The sequence below is a fragment of the Pelophylax lessonae genome (genome assembly GCF_965119305.1).
Source record: "Pelophylax lessonae genome assembly, chromosome: 3".
NCBI lineage: Eukaryota > Metazoa > Chordata > Amphibia > Anura > Ranidae > Pelophylax > Pelophylax lessonae.
In genome coordinates this window covers 244017063-244038641 of record NC_138770.1, presented here as the reverse complement: position 1 = coordinate 244038641, position 21579 = coordinate 244017063, and the positions used below count along the sequence as shown (strand labels likewise).

General features: G+C 44.7%; 1 protein-coding gene across 1 annotated transcript in view; it reads right to left on the bottom strand.

Annotated features, from left to right (window-relative positions):
• Positions 1-1943: 1943 nt before the first annotated feature.
• GMPS (guanine monophosphate synthase) overlaps positions 1944-21579 on the bottom strand; it is a 77453-nt gene continuing 57817 nt past the window's right edge. Inside the window, exons 11-16 of the mRNA XM_082249324.1 lie at positions 21412-21527; positions 12542-12667; positions 9795-9910; positions 6058-6188; positions 5165-5337; positions 1944-2529 (exon numbers count right to left, since the gene is read on the bottom strand). Of these exons, the coding sequence (XP_082105450.1) occupies positions 2428-2529; positions 5165-5337; positions 6058-6188; positions 9795-9910; positions 12542-12667; positions 21412-21527 (764 nt within the window). The 3' untranslated portion in view covers positions 1944-2427. The remainder of the gene's footprint in view (positions 2530-5164; positions 5338-6057; positions 6189-9794; positions 9911-12541; positions 12668-21411; positions 21528-21579) is intronic.

Below are 21579 nucleotides of genomic sequence, written 5' to 3'. Positions count from 1 at the left end.
CCAGGTACACCCTAAGTGCCCAAACCACATCCAACGAATGCAAGGCAATTTCCTTAGGATGTTTTGGCCTGGGACACAGGGAAGGCAACACAATGTCTTCATTCAAATGAAAATCAGAGACAACCTTTGGAAGTAATGACGGACAGGGGTGAAGAAACACCTTATCTCTGTGAACCACCAAGTAAAGTGAACGACAAGACAACGCCACCAGCTCCGACACCCTGGGCACAGAAGTGATAGTCACCAAAAAGGCCACCTTCTGGCATAACGTAAGCAGGGGAAGCTCCCTAAGATTTTCAAAAGGAGGACTGAAAGCACCAAATTGAGGTCCCAAGGCGGCAATGGAGACCGCACCGGAGGAGAAAAGTGTCAAACTCCCTGGATAAAAGTACGCACCAGGGAAAGTGTGGCCAATGGTCATTGAAAGAAGACTGCCAAGGACGAGACCTGGCCCTTGATAGTACTCAAGGCCAGGCGCTGCTCAACCCTCCGTTGGCGGAAGGTCAAGATTTGAGCCACCAGAGTGAGGATGAACCCCAAGAGACTCACACCATGGAATGTACGACTTCCATGTACGATGGTAGGTCTTCCTAGAGGTAGATTTTCTAGCTTTTAACAGTGTAGAAATCACTGGATCCGGCAAACCTCCATCTTTCAGCACTTGGCTTTCAACAGCCAAGCCGTTAAGGCCAGCGACTATAAAGCAGGATGGAAGATTGGTCCTTGGGACAGCAGATCTTCCCTGAGAGGAAGTCTCCAAGGAACATGAGCGACCAGCCGTACCTGATCAGCGTACCAAGACCGCCGAGGCCAGTCTGGAGCCACTAAGATGACTGGAATCCCATCTGCCTCGATTCTGCGCAGAAGTCTTGGCAGAAGCTTTAGAGGGGGAAATGTGTAAATCAGATTATACTGGCCCCATGGGGCCACCAGAATGTCTGTGGCATTCGCCAGAAGGTCCCGAGACCGTGACTGCACATTCCCATTGAGACAAGAGGCCAACAGGTCCAACTCGGGAGTACCCCAGCAGAGGCACAACTGATGAAACACCTCCAGGTAAAGTAACCATTCCCCCTGGTCCAACGCCTGTTGACTGAGGTAATTCACCTGCCAATTTTCCACCCCCCAGAATGTGTACAGCAGAGATGGCTGGAACTAAACGTTCTGCCCACCTTAGAATGATGGTTACTTCCTGAGCCACCAGGACACTTCTTTTGCCCCCTAGGTGATTGACATAGGCAACAGCTGTGGCATTGTCAGATTGTATGCACAATTCCAAGTTGTCCGCCAGAGGAGTCGGAGACTTTGCTTGCAGCAGATCATCCAGGTACCCCAGTACCACGATCACCCACTGACGCAACAATGCCAGCACCGGGGCCAACACTTTTGTGAAGACCCGAGGAGCCATTCAGAACAGGGTTAATCAGCACTGTCCAGAAAGAGGGTCAGGAGTCCTGCAGCCCCATAGGACTATCAGGGGAGAGTGAAAACTACTCCCACAAGCTTTAACCAGGCACTGATAGAAGCCACAAGACTGCTATATACTCCTGATGAGAACAGTTATTTAGCAGTTTGTATTCATTAAAACTGTTGCATTTCCATGTTATGTGTATTGTGAGAGACAAGGTATAGTGAATGTAGGGACCTGTGTTTAGTAACACTAACAGTGACATAAGGATCAGAGGATGGAACTATAGTGTGCTGTGGTGTACCCAGACATCTGACATTACTGGAAGTCTCAAATACTAGCGACTGACTTTAGCTGCAGCTCTGGAACAGGGAAAGTAGGAAACATGGGCCCTGTTTTTGCAGGGCACTTTTTTTTTTTTGTAACCTGAACTAATTATTTTAACAAGTGAACTTTCTACTAAATTTATGAAATGTTAAGTGTAAAATGGTTTTCCCCTCATGTAAATTCCCAACAACTGACACACATATGCAACTCCATTTGGCAAAATATTTATTTATAATAAATCTGTTCAAAAGCTGTTGGTCACATCAGTTATTCATTTTACATTGTTGGGCTATTACAATGGTTTTGATAAATGTATATAAATGAACTGCTTTTTTTACATTTTACAAAAGAAAACAAAAAAGAACAAAGAAATTTAAGAAAGAAGAAAAAAAATGCAACAACAGAAACACGTGAAAACAGGCGGATTCCGTAAGACAAAAGGCAAAGCAGGATGAGTTGTTTGCCCTCAGGCAACTGCTGCCAATATTGGTACCCGTACAAGTCCTCTGCCCCAATAAAGTATGACCCAACTTAAGTTTACTTTAGGTGCAGGCTCTGCGAACGGAATCAGATGTCACGTACAGTAGCAGCTCCAGTCAACTGAACAACAGTACTGCATGTCAACACTGGGAATGGTTTCTGATAAACGTCAAGCTGCACACAGTACTTTTACACCAGATTAACACATTTTATTACTCCCACTCAGTAGTCCCTGGTGGCTTAGAAGTCAAATCGTACATTACTCGAGAAATTCCTGGGATCTTCTTAATTTCGGTCACCATTTTCAATACAACCTGTAGCAAGAAAGAGGAAAAAAACAGATGTGAAATATTTCCAAATTAATAGTATGCTCCTGAATCCACAATCACATATTCTTGACACATAAGGTCTTGCGGTTAAAAATGAATTAGAGTAACTCATACATGTCATGCCCAAACATGGAAAGTACTTCAATATCTACAATCTGCAATACAAACTAGTGCTAAAAGTAGAAAGGTTTCCAATATTTGGGCCCATTCACACAGGCATACCAATCCATACACCCTTTGCGAAGGGCTTTCTTCACAGGTGATGGAAAGGTGTTCCCTGCAGGCAGCCTGTTCAATGTCAAGTGGCCAGCTGCATGGACCTGCATAGATTTTCGAGCGCATCCCAGAGAGTACATCAGAACTGTACATGTACACTAGGGGATGCCTTGGAGATCCATGCAGCCATCCGCCTGTCGTTGATTTGAGAAAGCAGCCTCCATGGAGCACCTGTGCATCCCACACAGGTGAAACAGCCCTTCACACAGTTGTATGGACTTGTATGTCTGTGTGAAAGAGGCTTTAACTGTAATTTAATTTAACACATGGCCTAGTAACCAGTCAAACAGGAAGTGGGCAGCTGAAGGGCACTAAGCCTATGACATCTTCTCAGGACCAACACTGAGACAATCTGGGGGATCTCTTTTAGAGCCACACCACCAGGCCTGGACTGGCCATAGGGCACACCGGGCATTTGCCTAAAAGACCGGACAGGGCTAACACAGACCACGGTCCCTGCTCACCTCCTGGTATGCAGCCATGTCTGTCTCTCCTCTCGTGGCTCTCCAGGCCCACAAACAATGTCATCCTATCAGCAGAGCAGGAGGAGCTGGAGATCTGCGCAGACAGCGGGAGTCTTCATATTAACAAGCAGGTAATCACCCACTTGCCAATATGATCCAGATCTCCAGCTTCTACCTTTGGCAGGGCAAAGGCTGGATTCAGCCTGTGTGTCCTCTCCAGGGTCTCCCACCCACGATGTCATCCTATTAGCAGGGGAATGGGGAGGAGACCCTGGAGAGGACACAGTCTGAAATCTGCTTCTACTCAGCCAAAGGAAGGCAGAGAGTAAAAGGAAGGGGGCATGTTAATGTAAAGGGGACTGCACTGTAATGATTACAGTGCCCCTTGATATCACAGTGCTTCTGCAACTCATTCTGACTAGATTTAAATACTTTTGCTCATGCACAGAGTCTGTGCAGAGATCCAATGCTGACTGAGCTCAAGTGTAGGCTACAGTATGGCCACAATGCAGTAGTTAATATCTACCAGCAGATGGCACAAGAACACACCTCAGCAGAGCATGCTTACACAAACCAGGTAGGGGGGGGGGGGGGGATGAGGCAAGAATTTGGCCAAGTATGGCAAAAGGTAAGAATATGTGGATAGGTAGCTCCAAATAGAATAAAATTAAGTTTGAGATTTTAACCGCTTAACGACCAGCCGCCGCAGATATACTGCAGCAGTCTGGCTCCCCTGCACAAACCACCGTACCCATATGGCGGCTCGTGGGAGCGGGTCTCGGGTGCGCGCCCGCTCTCTAGCCCTGCAGCTAAGCAACGGGGACAGCAGCCGCTGCAGGGACAGACAGAAGGCGGTGTGCTGTTGTAAACACGGCACACCGCTCATCTGTCACTGATTGAAACAGGGCTCCTGTGTTCCTGTTATTTTGGAAAACACAGGAGCCCTGTTTCCATCCACCAAGTCTGGCCCCCATACAGTAAGAATCACTCCCTAGGTACACATTTAACCCTTTGATCGCCCCGGGTGTTAACCCCTTCCCTGCCAGTGTCATTATTACAGTAACAGTGCGTTTTTAGCACTGAATACTGTAGTAATGTCACTGGTCCCCCCGAAAGTGTAAAAATGTCAGTTAGGGTCCGATCTGTCCACCGCAATGTTGCAGTCCCACTACAAATCGCTGATTGACGCCATTACAAGTAAAAAAAATAAAAATGACAAATCTTTCCCCTAGTTTGTAGATAGAGAAAACTTTTGCGCAAACCAATCAAAATGCGCTTATTGGGATTTTTTTTTTTTACCAAAAATATGTGGCAAATTACAAATTGGCCAAAAATGAAAAAGTTTGATTTTTACATTTTTTTTTGGAATGTTATAAAGCAGAAAAGTGAAAAATACAGCTTTTTTTTCAAAATTGTCGCTTTTTTCTGTTTATAGCGCATAATCAAATACCACCAAAAGAAAGCCCTGTTTGTGGGGACAAAAAAAAAAGGACTTTAAATTTATTTGGGTACAGCGTTGCAGGACCGCGTAGTTGTCAGTTAAAGTAACAGTGCCGAATCGCAAAAAATGGCCTGGTCATTAAGGGGGCAAATCCTTCTGGTCCAGAAGTGGTTAAACAACCTGAAATAGGTTCCAATGCTGTTCTAAGCCAATTAATGTGACGAAGGAACATTTTGTGTTAACGGCAGTAGTAGGTTACACTACAAAAAAAATGGCAACGTTAGGCTAGATGCAGGAAATAAATGAGGTGAGTCCAGCAAGCAGTACTTACTCTCCCTTCTCTTCAATGACTGATCTGCTGTGCTTCAATACAGGAAAATTGCTTCTTTAAAAGGGGGAATTTTGTTAAAACAAGTTATAGAAGTGGAAAATAAAATACCTCTTCTGGGAGTTCATTGCCTGGTGTAGCTGCAATGCCAGTCATAAAATCACTTGTGATAAATGTCCGGATGACAACAGATCTCTGACACGATGGCTGTTTTTGTAAAGGATCACGATCAAAGTGCATTGGTGTCAATATGATCGGCATCTGACTTATTTTGCCAGCATAACCTGTTTAAAAAGAAAAATCAGAAAACACCAGTTGCCAGCAGCACAACAAAGATCTACGTGTATGTGTAAAATGAATGTGTGCATGAAAACAGTAATGCTTCATACAAAAAAAAAAAAAAAAAAAAATGATTATATACAAAAAAGTAAAGATAGGAAGATAGAATCTTGCTTTTTATTATTTTTATTAGTGACTTCAAAACCATATGGGCTTGCTCAGTAGGGAAGTGAAAATGCAATGATGATAGTACGTATGTAACACATTAGAGTTTCATATACTAAGATCTGTTAAGAGACGGTATCTAATTGGTAGATATGAGTTCCAATACGTTCATACTATTGTTGTCCTATGCAATGTTTTAACAAATGAGCCTATATATCTGCACTTCTGTAATTTACCACTGTTACTGATATGAAAGAGTAAAATGTTACATAGCAGCACAGAACTACTGCAGACTCCATCAAGGCAGTTGTTTTAAAGGCTCCATATGTCTAAGCATCCTACACCATATGCATTTACACATACCGAGAAAGCAATATGCTGCACTGTATTAAACCAATGTGCCAAAGCAGAATGCAGAGCACTAATTACCAGGGGATTCTAAATAAATAACAAATGAGTCACTGCAATTATACAACACGTTTGCCAAACCCACGCACAGGAATTAAAGTGATAAGCTGACGACACTAGAGAAAGACAATTACACAATGGCAGCAACTTACCAGACTCTCTTAAAATATTATGTGCCTCAAAGTCAGCTTGTCGTAACGTACTAAGCACTCCTGTCGTTAAAAAGGTAGGGGTAACATCAGTGGGGGGTTCTTTCACGGGTGGACCAAAAACATATACCACTCTAGAAGAAATAAATAACAATCAGCATTCAATATTCACCTGTCAAAAATACAAGTGATCAATGTATGGACTTGCAACATTAACCTTTATGACACAGGAAAACATTTATGCGGCATCCGGGAGATGGGCTTTAAACCTGGGTATCACATATATTTGTTCTTGTGTTTGTCCTGGGAGCGCGCTGGATTGTACTCTCCCAGGACAGAGATCGGGCTGTCAGTGATACCCCTAGGACTCCTCTACAGATCAGTTCCCAGGGGAAACGGATGCCGATCCCATGATCGCTGTGATAGCCCTTGATTGGCTATCACAGTGATTATTCAATCTGTAGCCTGCCCGTATTGTATTTCTCTAGGGAGGGGAGAAAAGATACACTATTTTTTCCTCCTTGCCAGAGGACAGCTCTGCAAAACAAAAAAAAAAATCTGTTGAAGGAAAAAATAAAAAATAAAGATGAACTCCTTCAGTGCTTGCCCTTTGCTTAGTGAATATAGGTATCAGTGTTCGTGACAGTGTAAGTTACTATTGCTGTCAGTTACTGTCAGTATCAGTTAGTGGTAGCGTGTCAGTTACTGTTAGTGGCAGGGTAAGCCCTCGTTCACATTGGAGCGAACTGTCATGCAATTTGACAAGTCCCACCCTATTGTCGGCAATGGCTGAATTCAAATCACCAGCTTTCTGGTGCTGCATAGATTTTAAAAAGTAGTTCCTCCACAACATTTGGCTATTTCAGGTGCAACTTGTATAGACATCTGTGCATGAAGCTGCACAGATGTCTTCAAGGTTGCGATGAAAATCGCAAGATTTAAAAGCCGTATTTAATGTGAATGAGGGCTAAGTGTCAGTGTGTTTTAAGTAAGAGAAAAAAAGTTTTATATTTACTGTCAGTTAATGTTCATGGCAGTGTAAATATCAGTTAGTGTCAATGTCCTTAATTGTCAGTGTGTTTAGGGAAGACAAAAAATTATGCACAAATGTTTCTTGGCCATACTACAAGTACAAAATCACAGACATACATGATATCACTATGACCGTCAGGAGAAGGAGGATTTATTTTGCAGGTTTTGTGGTGGTAGACCATTGTAACGGCATAAAAATATACAGCTAAAATTTTTTAAATACATTTCTTTTACTATTTTTCCACCAAATGAAAGCCCTATCTGTCCTGAAAAAAGGTATAATCCACCTGGATACACTAAAAAGAGTTGTGATATGTACAGTTTTCAAATACAAAACTCAATCAGCGCAGACAGATAAACCTAAAATTACGGTATGCAAGCTGAACACCAAAGATAAATCACTTGTATCTCATATAAACATATACCGTATTTTCCGGCATATAAGACGACCCCCCTAATTTTCAAGTTAAAACATAGGTTTTGGGCTATACTCGCCGTATAAGACTACCCCCCTTCCGAAGCAAGGCAACACCATTGAAAAACATCAGATTTCTCAGATCTCTCATATATCTCCAAGGTACCCTATGTATTACCAGTAGATGTAATCTCAAGACGCTGGCTGTGCGGGAATCCTGTACCGGTATACTGTATGTACCGTAGCTTCGGCTACATACAGTATACCGCGCTGAGCCAATGTATTCTATTATTGAATGCAAAGCCTGCTCGGATTGGCAGAGTCAGAGAGGCGGGCTGATGTTACTCCGCCAATCCGAGCAGGCTTTGCATTCAATAATAGAACACATCGCTCTCTCTGATTGGCTCAGCGCGATACACTGTATGTAGCCGAAGCTACGGTACATACGGTATACCGGTACAGGATTCCCACACAGCCAGTGTCTTGAGAGATTACATCTACCGGTAATACTTATATTTAGGGTACCTTGGAGATATTATACGTATAAGACGACCCCCCATTTTTGGAGGATTTTTTTGAGGTTCAAAAGTAGTCTTATACGCCAGAAAATACAGTAATTATTAAAGTGCAGCGCAATAAATAGTGCCCCGCTGACGAAGTCCCCTATTGGACGATACGCGTACGGGAGGTGGAGCCGCTCGTCACCCGCCGCCATCCTTTTGATCAGCTGTACCCGGAAGCTGCGTTCCTCGCGTCCCTCTCTGGCTTAGGGGCACAGTGTCATGGGAAGAGTGTCACGCTTTTTACTTCTGTTTTAAATGTAAGTGCATTACCTTGTTTTATGTTCCTAATAAAAAGGGTTTAACAGAGCAGTTCTCTTTATTACATGGTATGCACAATGATGAGTGGAGATGGTCCGGGTTTGATCAGCTGACAGAGTCCCTTGGTTGAGTCGTGGATATAAGGAATCTATCTTGGCGATTAACCCTCCGGGGAAAGCGCTATATTTAAACCTTTCAGGTGAACACGGTGTACTCAGAGGTGGAGGGGACTGATTTGTTTCTAACTTTCCTGCACCACTTGGACAGTTTTGGGACTTTTTGCTTTATATGTACAGATTTACTAACACATGTCAAAGTTACAAAGTCGTTTTGAAGGTTTATATCCCCTTCACAAAGATTCATCCCCCCAAGAGATTATTGTAAAAGAAAACCTGTCACAAATACAATATGTAGCCTGCCATTGCTGACCATTTGCTTCTGAAAATGCAAGGTTTCTGGCTGGCCTGGAAAAAATATGCATACAAGGACATCTGACTTTACTGATCCTTATTCTTGTTTTGGGTTAGTGACGCTGCATACCAACCAAAGAGCATTTTCAGCAAAGTCAGCAATGAAAGTGACTAAAAATTGAGTCTCTCTCAATACAAGTCTATAGGAATACAAAAGCAGCTAAAAGAAGATCAGAAGGCCAAATAAACCACAACAACGTCTGAATGGTCTCAGAAGTGCCTCAAACGAATGCCAAAAGCAAGATGTATACACTCATCAATAAAAGCACTAAGTCAGGTTTATTTTTAAGAGAAACAAACTGCTGATTTCTCATTCTCAATCTGTAAGTTGCTTAGCTTTCATGCGGTCCCCCTCCAATTGTCACAGTGGGGTACAACTGGAGAGTGCAAAATCTGGTGCAGCTGTGCATGGTAGCCAATCAGCTTCTAACTTCAGCTTTTTCAATTAATCTTTGACAAAAAATCCTGGAAGCTGAACGGTTAGTATGCAGAGCTGCACCAAATTTTGCACTCTCTAAGTTTTAGTAAATCAACCCTGTGAGTGACCAATACAGAACAGGTATAAACATAAGGAATTATTTGCTTTTCCGGGTCACTTAAAAAGTACTGAAATTACTGAAGCCAATGAATCAGTAAAACCCCCTGGTAAAAGCAGAAGGTCAGCAATGAAGCTCCAATATTTTTTATGGGAAAGGTTTATTCACTTTATTATACTTCATAATTACAACCACCTAGAATAAAAAGATTACCTTATATCAAGCATACCATGTAACCTGCAAACACACACACACACACACACACACACACACACACACACACACACACACACACACACACACACACACACACACACACACACACACACACACATATATATATATATATATATATATATATATATATATATACATACATACATACACACACACACACACATACATACATATACACACTTTCTCTTTAATTATATATAACATACTAAGCAATAGCCAGGATATATACCTGTTGATGTTGTGACACATTCGTGGTATTAGCCTGGCTAAGTACTTAAGTGATTCCCAGTGTGGAGCGTCCTTACTTGAAATTCCACATACATAGCTGTATGAGCGACAGTCACCCTAAAAGAAGAACAGCATCAAAAATATTTTGGTAAGGCTATAAGAATTCAGTTAGACAGCAATTTATTTTTAATGTAAACACGTCACAAAAAAAAAAAAAATAGGCATTGCAGATCTCTTCTTAAAAATACTAGTTGCCTGGCTGTTATGCTAACTTATTGGCTTCTGGACAAGTCTGCAGATCGGGAAGGTTGGAGGAAAGGCAAGAGTCCCTATCTGCAGACTTATTTTAAAAAGGGTTAAGAGGAATTGAAGCAATAGTGTCACCATCCAGACATCTAGCATTTTCAAGAAAGGTTAACAATAGCATCCTCCATGTTTCCCCGTGACAGTTTTTTAGCACAATCAACGCATTCCATGAATACAAGCCAATTCAGCTTGGTGGGTTGCAAAGGAATGGTCATACTTAACAACGATCATGAGAGGAAGTATATAGTCTTCAAAATAAGGGTCCTTACACTGTCCCTTTATCATCCATCCACTGACAGATGAAAAACAGGCAAACGGATGTAAACAATCAACCATTTACAACCATGCCCGTTCAAAAAGCAGACCTAATCGGATGTAAATGGACAAATGGTCTCTTTTTGCATTAATTGTTAGGATCGACACCCGCCGGCATAACAACTAGTGACTCATCCCTGCTGTCAGCCCCAGGTATGAGCCAATGGTTATGGGGCCACCACCCACCGGCTTCCTAATGAGGAGTCATCCCGGTTGTAAGCAAGTTGAGTTCCCCTCTGACAGCAGGGATGGGTCACCAGGTGTTAGGACGCTGGTGTTGCCTCCTAACAACCAACACAAAAACAGATCATTTGTCTGTTTATATCCACGTCTGTTTTTGAAAACAGAACAAAAATACGGACTTGTTTAACCGGTTGCCGACCGCCGCACGACTATATACTGCGGCGGTCAGCCCCGGCCAGGCAGAGTGACGTATCGGTACGTCACTCGCCTGTCACTGACTTGCGAGCCTATAGCGAGCGGGCGCGCGCCCGCCGAGGCGCGCGCCCGCCGCGGCTCGTTCACAGGCAAGTCAGTGCGTGTGACCGGCGGACTCGATGTCCGCCGGCCACACTACGATCGCTCCTGTGAAGGGAGAAAGACAGAGCAGCTTGTGTAAACAAGCTGCCTGTCAGTTCTCCCTGTGTAAAAGTAAAGATCTGACCGTTCTACTATGTAGAACGGTTGATCTTTGCTTTTACACCAATAGCAATGTCCCTACACAGTAGAAAGCACGCCCCTAGGACACACTTAACCCCTCCCTTCCCAATAAAGTTAACCCCTTCCCTGCCAGTGTCATTTTTGCAGTAACAGTGCATATGTATAGCACTGATTACTGCAGTAATGTCACTGGTAACCCCAAAAGTGTCAAAAATGTCAGTCAAGGGTCCGATCTGTCCGCCGCAATGTCGCAGTACCGAAAAAAAAATCGCAGATCGCCGCCATTACGCGTTAAAAAAAAAAACACCAAAAATGACAAAAATCTTTCTCTTTGTTAGTAAACGCGATAACTTTTGCGCAAACCAATCAAAATACGCTTTTTGCGATTTTTTTTACCAAACATAGGTAGCATAAAACAAATTGGCCGAAAAATGTTAAAAAATTTTGATTTTTACTTTTTTTTTTGGGGAATTTCATATAAAAAAATGTGAAAAATATTGTTATTTTTGCAAAATTTACGCTCTTTTTTTGTTTATAGCGCGTGATCAAAAAATCGCACAGGTGATCAAATACCACCAAAAGAAAGCTCTGTTTGTGGGAAAAAAAGGACGTCAAATTCGTTTAGGTACAGCGTCGCACGACCGCGCAATTGTCCGTTAAAGTCACGCAGTAAAAAATCGCAAAAAAACCCCTGGTCCTTTAGCAGCCAAATCCTCCGGGGCTTAAGTGGTTAAAAACAAAAAACTGACTTGAACAGATGTGGATGTATACAGATGATTATCCGTTGCCCACAAGAATGCATTGCTGTCCATCCATGAACAGATGGATGAAAAAAGCACAGACAGAACGCCCATGTGAAAGGACCCTAACTGTTCTAGTGGTTCAAGTACTGCTATTATCTCAGTTGAAAAACAATTAACAAATAAGACAGTGAAAAGGTCTATAAAATATTACCCAGCATAGGCTTTAAAAGTCAAAGTGAACCTTAAGTGAAAGTAGAGCTAGGTTTTTGGGTAAATCAGTCAAATACCGTAAGGGTATTAAACGGGCTGCAGTTGTACAATGCAGGCACTTAGCTATTCAGGTCCTTGGTGGTAATATGGCAGTTTTTATACTTGCTGGTAGCGTCATGAGATGGCCTACCCACCTCCAACACACGGGTTTACTGGCCAGTGAGGCCACCCCTAACAAATGAAAGATGGTCAGGAACACGTAGTAAGTGGGGGCCCAACTCTCTACCTTACCAGGAAGTGTAAAAATGGTCATGATACAGCAACTTGGGATTCACAGCAACTGCATAGTTTAACCTATCCAGTACCTTAATGTTCTCAAAAACTAAATATTTCAATTCAACTGACCAGTGGGGTAAAATAAGAAAAACCAAAACATTTTTAATTTCATTTTTTTTTTTTTACAATCAAAGGCACAGGATTTTCAGAGGTTTTACGTGAAAGAAGGAATGTTCACCTGCACTCCTACAGTTTTAATAGGCATTAAGAAGGCATTCAGTGAATGTAGACTAGTGATGTGCATCAGTTTCTCCTGCTCCTCTTCTGTTGTACATGCTTTGACTCTTTGTAGCAGGGTGTGCGGCTGTAAAGAAAATATCAAAGCTTGACATGTTTATACCATACTATGTGCTTTGTGTATTCATTAGTTTGATTTCAGGCAGAAGTCCACACTCAACAATAACTGAAAAGGTTTTCAATACATGCAGCATTCTGCTGACTTCCATCGACAATGGAATTAAATCAGAGAATAAAAAAGGCATTCCGAGACATATGTGTTCATATGATTAAAAAAAAAAAAATATTAGTAAATGAGCAATAAGCAGAACTCGGTTGCGCCATCTTCTGGCTGTACATAAAATCATGAATTCAAATAATATTTCATCAATCATTCTTCTGGAAATAAATCACATTTTCCTTGCATACATACAGTATATACAAACATGTTTATACATCTCCTTTAATGTAACAAAGCAGAGATTAAAGTGATTGTAAAGCTTTAAAAGGATAAGTTCACCTTTTGTAACATGTTACAAATGCAACAAACAACCCCCCCCCCCCCCCCCTCTGCTGTGTCGTTTGACAGTCTCCCCCCCGCTCACTGTCACAATCTAGAAATAGGAAAAAAAAAAAAAAATCCCATAGGAGCCACTTCATGTATGCTCCATCCCAAGCAGGGCTGTTTGCGATTATTCAGACACACCGCAGGGCTTGCGGGTTTTGACTGACAGCAGCAAGAGCCAATGGCTGCCGCTGCTCTCAGCCAAGATTGTGAGACATGGGAGAGGGGAAAAGAGCTGATAAAGACATACATAGCACATTATCAAAATTGGGCTCAGGTGAGAAGGGGGAGACAGGAAGCTACTATTAAAAGGTTTTCTTTTTACCTTATGGATTAAAGTAAAAAAAACTTTTACCTTTACAATCACTTTAACCCAAAGCAATGGACCAAATGCAAGCTGTGATGTACACAAAACAAAAGCCCATGTTGCACTGACTGCTATGGAAGCGAGAGCAACCCTTTCAATAACATAGAAGGAACAGCTAGAACTTGCTCTGACTGCGAGAAGAAAGAGGAGAAGCCTCCATTCTCCTTGAGAAATAATGAAAAATAAAAGTAAAAATAAAAAAGGAATGTAGGTTACAGCATTCAGTGTCAGCCTTTTAAGAGACATTAAAGTGCAGAACCGATGCCAAGAAGAGGGGCATAACAAGCTGGAGCTGTATTTTTCAGTCAATGGGAATATACATTCCACTGAAATGGCACTCTTCAAATTGGTCTATATTTATCTAGGTACATTACAAATACATTAAAAAAAAAAAAACAATTTGTGCGGAATGCTAGTTTACTACTTCAATTAATCTGATGAATTTGATGATTTAAAGTGATCTATAAGTCTAGCTTTTGCACCTTTGTGTCTTTTGCCTTTACAATCCCTTTTAAGATAAATATTTACATAGATATAAAAGGTTTTTTGATCTTAAGGCATTCTATGCATGAAGATGAAAAAAAAAAAAGCCTTTTGTGTGCAGCAGCCCCCTTCACCCCCCTAATACTTACCTGAGCCCAGCCTTATGCAGCGATGTTGCAGGAGTTTCTCAGCTGCCCGAAACTCACCTCCCCTTGAGGCGAGACAGCAGTGCGGCGCGATTTGCTCTCGTTGCTGTCAAAGTCAGTCAGCCGAACAGGAGAGAGAGAGAGAGGGGGGGGCAGGGCCGGGACGCTGCTCTGTGTCTGAATGGACACAGAAAGCGGTGACTCGGCTCACGTGCCCCCACAGTAAGCTGCTTGCTGTGGGGGGCACAGGTCAGGAGCACAGAAGAGGGACCTGAGAAGAGGAGGATCCAGGCCACTCTGTGCAAAACTGACTACACAAAGCAGGTAAGTATAATATGGTTATTAAAAAACAAAACAAGACTTTACAATCATTTTAAACTGACCATACATGGATAAAAATGTGGCTGGTTCAACAAGGACCAGCCGAACTTGGATGATTGTATGGGCACTGTGATTGAACAGACGTCAATCTACTGACTGACTTCTGAACAAGCACCCTGTCAGATTTTAGCTGCTTGATATAGACTGCAGCACTGATCAGTGTGTTCCGATGGCAGTGCAGTCTCCCTTCTGTCAGAATACAATAGCTCAGCAGGGAAGATTTTCCCCATCCACCTGGAATGTATGGATGGGGATACTGGATCCGTTTTTTTTTTGTTTTGTTCAATTCACTGGTTGAAGAAAAAAATTGGATTTTTGACTTACCAAAAAATCAATTTCTCTGATGTTCATTGACGGACACAGCTCCTGATATTCATAACCATTGGGTTATACTGCCCCTTACAGGAGTAGGACACTAGGCAGAAAATAATTCTGGCTACACCCATGGGCAGTCCCAAGGGGTATACTCCCTCTCTCTTCTATAGCCAGTAAGTTTTGTTACAAGCAGTGTCGGGAGAATTATAACTCCGCAGAGGGGTGGGTGCTATGTCCGACAATGAACATCAGAGAAATGGATTTTACGGTAAGTCAAAAATACCATTTTCTCCTTCGTTCATTGACGGACACAGCTCCTGATATTCATAACAATTGGGACGTCCCAAAGCAGTGTTTGACATGAGGGGTTGGAACAACAAAAAAATTCCCAAGGCTAAACATTAGCCAACCAGGCAACAGGAGCTCAACCAAAACAACTGGAGCTCCCCTAAAAAAAAAAAAAAAAAAAAAAAAAAAACACACCCTCAAAGAGGATCAGGTCCTCTTAAACAGCAGCCTGCAAAACCTTGCGGCCAAAAGAAGCATCCACAGATGCCAACACGTCCACTTTATAAGACTTTGTAAAAAGTGTGCACCGACGACCAGGTGGCCGCCTTGCAAACCTGCGTCACTGACGCCTGAGGATGGAAACCCCAGGAGGCACTAAGCGCCAAAGTAAAGTGCGCCTTGACAGGGAAAAAGAGGAACCTGACCCCTGTAAGAATAGGCCTGAATCACTGTCTGTCTAATCCATCTAGAAATAGTCGCAGAGGAAGCGGACAACCCTTTTCGAGATCCATCCGTGAGCACAAAGAGAGAGTCTGACTTTCTGAAAGACTCCGTAGCTGCCAGGTACACCCTAATTGCCCAGACCACATCCAAGGTAATTTCCTTAGGATTGTTAGGCCTGGGACACAGGGAAAGCAATGTCTTCATTCAAATGAAAATCAGAGAAAACCTTTGGAAGGAACGACAGACAAGGGAGAAGAACCACCTTATCGCTGTGAATCACCAGGTAAGGTGAACGACAAGATAACAAGGCCAGTTCCGACACACTGCGCGCTAGGGCTGGGCGATTTTGCCTAAAAAAAAAATCTTCGATTTTTAAAGAAAAATTTGAGTTTCGATTCGATTTTCGATTTTTTTTTCAATGCACTTAAAAAATTACTGCAGACATCAGCTATAGTGTCAAAAGTGCAACTTTATAAAGTGCTTGTAGACTGTCTTGCTGAAGAAAGCATAGTAGAGTTCTATTGGAGTGAGTAGTAAATACAGTGCTTGTTGACTGTCCTAAGCAATGTAGAATGTTTGATGACTGTCTTGCTGGAGAGAGCAGTATAGAATTCTATTGGAGAGAGCAGTATAGAGTCTGTAGACCGACTTTGTGGAGAGAGCAGAATACAGTTCTTAGTGACTGTCCTGCTGGAGAGAGTGGTATAACGTACTTGTTGACTCTTGCTGGAGAAAGCAGAATATAATTCTGTTCAAGAGAGCAGTATAGAGTGCTAAGTGACTGACTGTCCTGCTGGAGAGAGCAGTAAATAGTGTGCTTGGTGATTGTCCAGGGGCTGTGATAGGTACAGAGAACTCCCCAGTAACCAGCCACCGCCGCGCCTGGATGTGACGTCAGCTGCCGGGAGAGGAAGCGGGCAGTGCGCCTGTACAGGGGCTGTGATAGGATAGGTACCTATCCTATCACAGCCCCTGGCCTGTACAGACGCACTGCCCGCTTCCTCTCCCGGCAGCTGACGTCACATCTAGGCCGGGGAGTTCTCTGTACCTATCACAGCGCGCTGCAGCCCCTGTACAGACGCACCGCCCGCAGCTGACGTCACATCCAGGCGCGGCGGTGGTCCGTTACTGGGGAGTTCGGTTCCTGTGCGGCGGACTAGGAGCTGGCTGGAGCCCAGGGTGTGTGTAGTTACGCGGGGGCTGGCTGCACAAGGCGGAAAAAGAAAAAACAATTGTAGAAAAAAACGAGTTTGAAAAAAAAAATAGTTTCAAACTAAAATATCGATTTATCGCCCAGCCCTACTGCGCCCAGAGGTGATAGTCACTAAAAAGGCTACATTCTGGGACAGCGTAAGCAGGGAATCTCCCTAATATTTTCAAAAGGGAGGCTGAGGGTGGCAACAGAGCCTGCACTGGAGGAACCAAAAGTCAGACACCCTGAAGAAAGGTACGTAGCAGCGTGTGACAAAGCAGACATCTGGCTCTTGATGGTACTCGAGGCAAATTTCTGTTTAACCCCCCATTGAAGGAAGGTCAAGATCCAAGCCACGAGAAGGAGGAAGAACCCCAGAGACTCATACCAAGCAATGTATGTCTTCCACGTACAATGGTAGGTCTTCCTACAGGTAGATTTCCTAGCTTTCAACAGTGTAGCAATCACTGACTCAGACAAACCTCCATTCTTCAGCACCTGGCGTTCAACAGCCAAGCTGTCAAAGCCAGCGACTGTAAAGCAGGATGGAAGATCGGTCCTTGGGACAGCAGATCCTCACTGAGAGGAAGCTGCCAAAGAATGTAGGCAACCAGCCGAACCAGATCGGCGCACTAAGCCAGGTGAGGCCAGTCTGGAGCCAGTAACATGACCGCAATCCCTTCTGCCTAGATCCTGCGTAGAAGTCTGGGCAGAAGTTAGCGAGGAGGGAAGGTGTAAAAAATAAGACGATACTGACCCCATGGGGCCACCCGCACATCTGTGGCTTCTGCCAGAGGATCCCTTGACCGAGCCACAAACCTCTGCACCTTTCTGTTGAGCCGAGACGCCAACAGATCCACCTCGGGGGTGCCCCACCGAAGCCACAGCTGATGAAACGTGAAGGGACCACTACCTGTGGTCCAAAGCCTGCCGACTGAAGTAATCCGCCTACACCAATCTTCCACCCCAGGAATATGCACGGCAGAGAGGGCTTGAACTAACCGTTCTGCCCACCTATGACTGCTGGCTACCTCCAGAGCCGCCAGGACACTTCTTATGCCCCCTTGGTGATTGATATAAGCCATGGCTGTGACACTGTCCGATTGAATGCGCACTGGACAACCCTGAAGACGATCAGTCAAATGATCCAGACACAGTCTGATCGCTCGGAGGTCCAAGACATTGATCGGTAGTCTGAGTAGAATGTTTGCCAAGGACGCCTCCCATGCCGGACAGGCTGGCATCCGTGGTGACCACCATCAAATACAAGGGGAGGAAGGATTTTCCCAGCCGAAGCATCGGAGAACGAAGTCACCATGTCAGGGACTCCTTCATGCCGCAACTCAGCTGGATCTGATTGCCCAGAGACTGCAGAGTCTTGTTCCATTTGGTAAGAATTTTCCTTTGCAGGGACCTCATATGGAACTGTGCAAATGGAACTGCCTCAAAAAAAAGTAGACCCCATCAGGCCCAGCACCCACATGCAAGTCCGGAGGGATGACTATTCGCTGGACAGCAGGAGGCGAATTGCAGCCTGCAATGAGGAAGGAGCACTCTGGCTAAGTCCAAATCCAGAGTCAGGCCCAGATAGTCCAGCTTTGTGGACAGAACCAGAGCAGACTTCTGGAAATTCATAATTCAGCTGAACTCCTGCAGAGTTTGTATTGTGATCTCCAGGTTCTCCACCAGAGCAGTAGGAGACTCCGCTCACAGAAGAAGATCGTCCAAGTAGCCCAGTACCACGATCCCCCATTGGCGTAGCAAATCTAGCACCAGGGTTAACACTTTTGTTAAGACCCGAAGAGCAAATGGGAGACCAAAGGGAAACGCCGCAAATGGATAATGCTCCTCTCCCACAGCAAAGCGGAGAAAACTCTGGTGACTGGCACATATTGGAATGGAAAGTAGGCATCCTTGATATCAACAGAGGTAAGAAAAACCCCCTGATACAGGGATGCCACCACCGTTTGAATGGACTCCATTCTGAACCTCTGTACCCACACAAAGCAGTTTAGCACCTTGAGGTCCAGGATTGGACGCACTTTGCCTTCCTTCCTGAGAACAGATTTGGGTAAAAACCCTGAAAAGGTTCTGAGGTCGGAACCTGAACAATCACCCCTTGAAGGAACAGGTTTTGTACCGTCCCAAACAGGCCCTGTAAGCAGTCTGGGGACAGGCGCAAGTTGGAAGGAAAAAACCTTACCGGATGACGAGAGCGAAACTCGATCTTGTGGCTGGACCGAATGACTTTGTGGACCAACTTGTCTTGCACCGGGAAGTCCACGGGTCTGGAAACCAGCCAAGACTTCCCCCCACCCCTGATACAGGTGAGGGCACAACTTCATGCAAAAGGAGCCTTATCCATGGGTCTGGAGAAGCCCGATCTTGGCTTACCAGACCAGGTTCGTTTGGACCCTCCAGAAGAGGCCCTGAAAGGCTTTGAGCCCTTGTCAGTCGACCCTGGGGGATGAAAAAAAAACGTATGAGCTTAGAAGGAAGGCCCACGTCTCCCACGAGGTTCCTTGCCCTTAGTAGCCAGCGGAAAAAAAAAAGAACTCTTCCCCCCCCTGTGAGACCTTTAATGATGACATCATGGGTAGCTCCAACCAGGCGATTTCCTTGAAAAGGAAGATCAGTCAAGGCCTTTTTTGAAGTCTGATCCACAGACCAGTACATGAGCCAAAAGACACGCCAAAAGGACCACTGCGAAAACAGAGCTGAGCCACATCCAAAAAGGCATCATAGATAAACTTCGGCTCCTAAACTGGACAAGCTGGTCCACCAGCTCAGCAAAGGTAGGAGGGAACTGTTCCCCCTCCATGTCACGGTGTAGGAGCTTAGCCCACTCAGTCAGAGTTTGTGACACTAGCGCAATGGTGAATATCGGCCTCATTGCCGAACCAGCTAGAGTGTACATAGAGCGGGCCACAGCCTCCATTTTCCGGGCAGCTGGATCCTTAAAGGCCGGGGACTCTTCAACCGGAATCATGGTTGCCTTGTTTAATCTGGAAACCAGAGGGTCCACCACCAGTGGCACAGTCCACTTCTTAAGAAGGGACTCCTCATATGGGTAACGCCTAGTAAAGCGCTTAGGGACCCCACGGGGACGCTTTGGTCATCTCCACTCTTTAACGACAATTCTGTAAAAATCGGCAGGGTTTTGGATGGCTTGTGAGTGCCAAAGGGCATCTGCGCCTCCATCACAGCTTTAGATTTACCTCCATCTTCAGGGTCTCGCGCACAGATACAATCAGTGCATCCATCATCACCTTATCATGCGCAGTCGCAGACGTGGAGGAATCATCCTCACTATCGGAGGATTCCAGGCGCCTGGTTGCAGGCCCAGCATGGTGAACCGGCGGCCGAATCAGATTCAGGATCTGATGAGACCGAAGAGGCAGGGGAAGGCGGAGGGCGCTTTTTGCTATCCCGTCACCCGGGGCACAAGGGACTCCAGGACCGCAGTCAGTGCATGGATGGATAGATGGTTGGGACCTGGAGGGCCCCGCTGCCTCAGAGAGGGGATCAGGTGGGGAAATGTGTTCAGTAGACTTCATGAGTCACCAGGGGGACCCCACAAAAAGTGTAAAACACTGCTAAGAGACAACCCCCACCACACTGGCAGCACTAGCCAGTCGCCAGGCACAAAGCGATCCTCAGCAGGCAGGGAGAGGACCCCACTAGACTCACCACCCACAGAAACAGGCATCTGCAGCCATCAGAAGAATCTGAACTACATGTGCCGCGATCAGGAAGAAAAATGATCCAGGAGTCAGCACCAGGGGATGAGGAGGGGAGCCCACCACAGGATTCCACAGTCATGGCCACCGCTATTTCCAATGGCAAACCACAACAAAATGGCTGCCGTGTATAGAAACACACAGGCTACAACAAAACGACAGCCCCGCGCAGTACCACGAGGCTTACAGGGACCCAGGAGGGGGACCAGGTCTCAAGGACAGATCCAGGATGGATGGGGGGCCCTGGCAGAGGTCCCTACCTTGGGGGGGCAGGATGAGGGACGGTGGGAACCCTTCCGTCCACCCCAAAACCCTCCGGGGGGGGGGTAAGGAGGGACATTTCCAGGAGGGCACTGCTCCAGACAGAACCCCTCTCCATCGGGGGCTGTCTGCCAGGAGGAACGCTGTGACTCGGGCCTAGACCTGGTCGTATGCGACCTCGCGAGGCATTTATTTCGCAGGCCAGTCCCTGTCCAGTGGGGTATGTCGCGGGCGACCGAAAAAATTTTGCCAGGACCAAAGATCCCAGCAAGGAAAATAGGTCCTTACTCCTGACTAGGCAGAGAAAAAAAGCGGAGTGGATATAGTAGCGAGAGGGAGTATACCCCCTGGGACTGTCCATGGGTGTAGCTAGAATTCTTTTCTACCTAGTGTCCTACTCTGGTAGGGGGCAGTATAACCCAATGGTTATGAATATCAGGAGTTGTGTCCATCAATGAACAAAAGAGAAATAAAACAGACCAATGTATGGGCAGCTTTAGGGTGTGCCACTTTTTGAAAATTATCTTTTTCCCACCTTTTGTTACTCCCCAATTGGAGCAACTATTTGTATTTGTAAGCCCTAGAGACTAAATTGTTTACAACACCTAAAAATAATAATCAGCTCAGTACTATTAGGAATGATTATATACCTTTTTAACACTTGCTGAATAATCTGTAACTATTTTCAATATATTGTTTGTCTCAGGGAAATCTTTGCAGATATAAGGCTCTTCGGCACAAATTACACGAATTGCTAATCCTGGACCTGTCGGAGAAGAAACCAAAAAAAATAAAAACATTTTAAAATTGAGAAATTA